Source organism: Papilio polytes, unplaced genomic scaffold, assembly GCF_000836215.1.
Source record: "Papilio polytes unplaced genomic scaffold, Ppol_1.0 DF821067.1, whole genome shotgun sequence".
Lineage (NCBI taxonomy): Eukaryota > Metazoa > Arthropoda > Insecta > Lepidoptera > Papilionidae > Papilio > Papilio polytes.
Window position 1 is genome coordinate 707,265 of NW_013528137.1, and position 5,389 is coordinate 712,653.

The window sequence follows — 5,389 nt, forward strand, 5'->3', positions numbered from 1 at the left end:
CGGCTCGAAGATTGCTATCTTTTGACCAGTAGAGGGGTCGTATAGTGTTGTTAATAACCTAAAAAGGGGAAAATAATCGTAATTTCATTAATGCTAAAAAAAGTGAATAATTGATAAATAAAATCTCACTTTTTGGATTGTCATCTTTTGATTATGTAATCTTACTAATATTATAAATGCGAAAGTTTGGATGGATGGATGTTTGTTAGTTTGTAGCCTAAACTTCTGAACGGATCTCGATGAAATTTGGTATAGACGTAGACGATAGTCTGGAAGAACATATAGGCTACTTGCTTTTGTTTTTTTTTAATTCCATACCGACGGAATCGCGGGCTAAAGCAAGTTACTGATAAAATTTCCGAACACAAACCAACCTGATTCCTTCAACACTATTTATGTATATTATGAATTTGTTGTGGGTGAGTCGGGCTCTGACGTCATCGAGCGCGAGGAGCGCGGTGACGTCACCGCTGTAGTTGTGCAGCCCGCACTCCAGCGTCTGGTAGTAGTACACGCTCAGCTCCGTCGGCAGGATCATCACCTGAACGTTTATACTCCGTTTAGACTGACTAAAAACATGTTGAGAAACATATTCTCGATCTTATTATTCGGTCAAAAATGCGGTTTGATTACATTTTAATATTAGAATACAGAAAATGTAGAACCGAGCACATTTACAACGCAAAAAAATTAAACCAGATTTAATTTTACTTGCACGTCTTATAATTTCAAGAGCAAGTTAGACTTAAAACAAGGCGAGAAGGTTTGTATTGAACTTTTAAACTCCATTAAGGCGAAATTGCGGGCAACAGCTAGTTTTTAAAATCTGCTTTGTGTGAACGGACCCTAGGTAGGTTCACTATCGCATTTATATAATAACCATGTTAATTTAATTGTTTTTTTTTTTTATCTGTTGTTCACGGTATGTATATATTTATTTAAAAGAGAAATGAGATTAATTCATAATTATATTATATGTACTTACATTTTGTAATGAGGTAGTAATAGAATGTCCGTAGTCTGGCAACACCGCCTTTATATTGTTAGTGTCGGACACGTCGTTGAGTATCGCGCGGTATATCTTCTCCTCGTGTCGGACGGTGCAATGGATACCTTCCGCGAGACTGTCCGCGCCTAAAGGAGTCAGCTGGAAATGGAAAAAATATAGATTTCACATTATTACTTACTCGCGACTTCGCCCGCGTGAAATTAAAAAATATAGCCTATTTTACTAATAAGATAGCTTTATAATGATGAAAGAATTTTTGAATTTGGTCCAGTAGTTTTGGAGTTATTTCAATACATACCAAAAATACAAAATTTTCTTCTTTAGAATATTAGGTTAATTTATGTCACTTTTTAAATCTAGTGTGAGAAATATTTGTTTGGTTTTATCCTGTTTTAATTCCAAATTGGAATGTAAACCAATTACCTTCCAAATATGATATACTTACTTTATTGACATCAAAGTTGGCAATGGCGCTCTCCACCAAGTCCGCCTTGTCCAGGTCGAGTTGGACGTAGAACTTGTCCAAGGATTCCACATGCGTCACGCGGCAGAGGATCTGCTGACCTATGATGATCGTCAGGTCGATAGCTTCGTCTGAAATAGGCGATGGATACTTCAAATGTGTCTGAAAATAGCTACAAAAATTTCGTAGTACATCTTGTATGGAACGATTTCTTTGAAGATTTTAGGACTGTTTAAAAATATAACGAAATATGTATATACCATGAAAGGGATAAAATGTCAGTGGTTGATGTGGATTTAAATAGAATTACAGTTTGAAAATGATGAACTCATTACGACATAGCGTTGAAATGGAGATACGACTTTTAGCTTCTTTATCTTTTTACTTCAACCATAGACAAACCACAAACATACAAAAACCAAGCTAGCGAGTCATTAACACATTTTAGATAGAAATAAGGAAGAGATAAAAGCATATCATAAGAGTAATTCAAGAATTTGAATGGCTTTTATTCAAAGCGTCATGCGATAGGACCGAAAAATCATACAAAAACAAAACACACACAAACATTATAAAATAATAATCCCAATTGGAATTCCAACCTCTGCATATTTGGGACTCAGAAACCATATATTCAGCGCCATCATCGTCTGTAGTGTGAAAATAAAAATAAATAAATATAAAGACTCGAAAGGTCTATATAAGTTAAATTTTGAAAATCTATTATAATATTATAAAGAGGAAAGATTTGTATTTTTTGATTTTTTATGTATCGATGTAACTTTAAAACTTCTAGGCCAATTTCAAAAATTCATTTACCATTAATAAGCTACGTTATCAGTGAATCACACAGGCTATGTTTTACCATTTTTTAATTCCACCAAGGGGTATATTGAATGAAGTTATACATAGTATGAAATACCTGTTTGACATACCTTTCAATGTAACAGAAGACTGATGTTCAGACAGGATAGCAAGCTGCTTCTCCACCAGTGTATCAGCGACGCTGACGCCATTGTTCCACAGCGACACCTTATATTGGCCGTCCATATTCTCTTGGAACACGCATTGATATCGCGGCGCATTGAAACACAGGTCTATCTCCGGGTCCGCTTTCCATTCACCATCTTTCGGTGATACACCGACCAGAGAGCAATGAACTGCCATTTTAGGTAATTCTAGCAATTGCTTGTCTAGCTGCCAAATGTCTTTCGCGTCGACTAATTGCTTATTACCAAAATCGACGTATCTAACTATGAATTTAGAGAAAGGCTGGACGGATACCACAGTGGCCCGGTAGAGGACACCATCTGCGGGGTAACGAGCTAAGACCGACGCTCCTACAGGCACTATCCCAGTGTACGATTTAACGCCTTTGTATAGTTCAGGTATCGAGTGCATCATTTCAAGAAACTTCGGCTGCAACGACAGTATTTGAGTATAAAAATTCTCCGGCGATATGATCCATGTTACCGAGACCTCATGTTGAGCGTTCGCTTCTATAGTTTGTTCAGCATATAGCGTGTCTAGGGTAACTGGATCTGGGAGCTCCTTGTACTGAACTTGTGTGAATTTGCTTCTACTCTTGTACGGCGGGGCGCGTCCAGCGCGATCTCCCTTATTACTGTCTTGCGAACGAAAACTCTTATCGGATTTTTTATCAGTATCGGATCCATATCTATCGCTTCTTTCAGCTCGGTCTCTCGGCGTGAAATTGCTCCTAGTTCTCTCTCCTCTCTCAGACCTGTTGTCTCTAAACTCTCTCTTTTGATTCCAGTTCTCTTTCTTATCTCCCCAATTATCACGTCTATCGCCGCGATTTTCGCGTCTATTCTCTCTCGGTTTATCTTTCTCTTCCCATTCGTCTTGGTTAGGTTTATTTTCCCTGTAAATTATCAGTTTTTGTTACAGTAGCAGTTGGTTACGATATCGAAAGAGTTCGTAATAAACGCTTTCACTTAAAAGTGCACGAGTGAAAGTTGCAATCGGAGCGAATTGGGTTGCACGAAATGATTCGAAAATGTGATTCATAACATAGAATGAAAATACAAAATTAAATGGTTACTGTACACTGTTACAATTAATAAATCGGTTAAGTAGGATTTGATTAAAACAATACGTTAGGCAAGATATTAATAACACATTATTTACAAAAACTAAAAATGTACACATTGATTAGAGAAAATATTTGAATCAATACCACAAACCAGACAAAACACATTTCATGAGCCGATGAATTTTGATAAAAATTAAACGTCTAAATCTACCTATTTCTAAAAGCAAAAAAGGTTAAAAAAGTAAAGCAATATGTTAGAGAAAATAGTGCTGTTACAAAAACCTTTACTAGGTAATATTAATGCAAATAAACAAGTAAAACAATTTAGTTTGCAGATACATTGATATTCATGTATACAGCGTATTTGAATTATTTTATTTACATGGGCACAAGATAAAGTTATTACCTAACATCTTAAAATACTAACAGTCGACCGCGACTCCGCTTGCACGGTATTAAATAACAAACTTAGTAGCCTGTGTTCTTCCAGACTATGTTCTATGTTAAGCCAATTCTATAAGATCCGTTTAGTTGTTTTGGATAAGTAGTAAAAACATCCATCCATCTATACTTTCGCATGTAGTAATAGTAAGACAGTGCATTGCTATCAGTAAAAAAGTTTACATGGAAAAATTATTTATGCCTTTTTTCTGTAATCAATTTAGTTAATGATGAAAGCATAAATTAAATTGTAATTGAATTTTAAAGAGCATTTGTATGTGGATTACCGTTAACGGTGCGTAGGGTTGGCACAATCTTACTTCTAACTAATATAATGCAATAGTATAGTTGGATGTATGTTTGTTTATTACAGTTTACCCCGTAAATGGTTAAACGGTTGTCTTTGAAAGTTGACAAAAATGTAGAACAGTCTGGAAGAACATATAGGCTGTAAGCAACAACAATAACAGAAGTATTTGTGTTTTCTTTATACCCGCAGACAGAGTCGCAAACGAAATCTAGTTTCTTTTAAAACTCGGGTATTTATTACATACCATATTTTAGTGCAAAAATATATGTATGACATATATAGACGTAGTTGCATAAAATAATACTTTAACGATAGTAAGGACGATGGAGAGATTAATTGTTGTAGAAAAAAGTTAGTAATACAGATTTTTTAAATTATTGTTCTTACAATGTAAAAACGTATATTTGTTTTTAGTATTATTTTGTTAAACTATTACTGCCTTAGGTTTATGATTTCAACTATATTTTGATCATATTAAAAATGGGTGTGACAGCCCTTAATGATGTGCGTACCCGAGCGTGCTAACGAGCAAATGGGGCGAAGAAACCAGAACAAATGATACATGAATTAATGCTTACTTTGTAGTAATACATTACTATAATGGATTTGTAATAAACCTAAGACATTTGCTACAATTTTCAATATTAAAACCTGTGCGTAACAGGTAAATAATAATTGGAAACGCACTTCAAAGATTCCCGGAATGTGCAAGTTGAATATAAATACTTTCTTTATGAATGAAAAAAAATAAAGGTCCTTCGAACAACGATTTTACAAGCTTTATTAATATTTTATCATTTGTGTAAATAAATAAGAGATTTAAATATTGTTATAATTACAAAAATAACAGAGCATTATGTATTAAAAAATCTTATGAAACATATGCATTTACTGTCACGGAGTATTTTAATAATTACTTAAAAGGTATCATAATGCAAATGTTTAAATCTACACTAAGAGACTCCTTTAGTGGCAATAATTCTACTCTAAGTGCAGTGTGGCAGTTAGAATTAACGTTGTGAGTGCAGCAAGCTGACAATGCACAAGGCATGTAAGATAACGGCGGTGTTAATGCGGGGTAAGCAGGTGTGTACCGTCGCAGCCGGTCTT

At 34.9% G+C, this 5,389-nt stretch overlaps 1 protein-coding gene across 1 annotated transcript in view; it reads right to left on the bottom strand.

Moving 5' to 3' along the window:
- Positions 1-5,389, bottom strand: part of LOC106109648 (maternal protein tudor-like) — a 16,897-nt gene that overhangs the window by 3,689 nt on the left and 7,819 nt on the right. The window contains exons 6-10 of the mRNA XM_013291233.1: positions 2,408-3,357; positions 1,455-1,603; positions 986-1,147; positions 375-541; positions 5-58 (exon numbers count right to left, since the gene is read on the bottom strand). Coding sequence (XP_013146687.1) covers positions 5-58; positions 375-541; positions 986-1,147; positions 1,455-1,603; positions 2,408-3,357 — 1,482 coding nt within the window. The remainder of the gene's footprint in view (positions 1-4; positions 59-374; positions 542-985; positions 1,148-1,454; positions 1,604-2,407; positions 3,358-5,389) is intronic.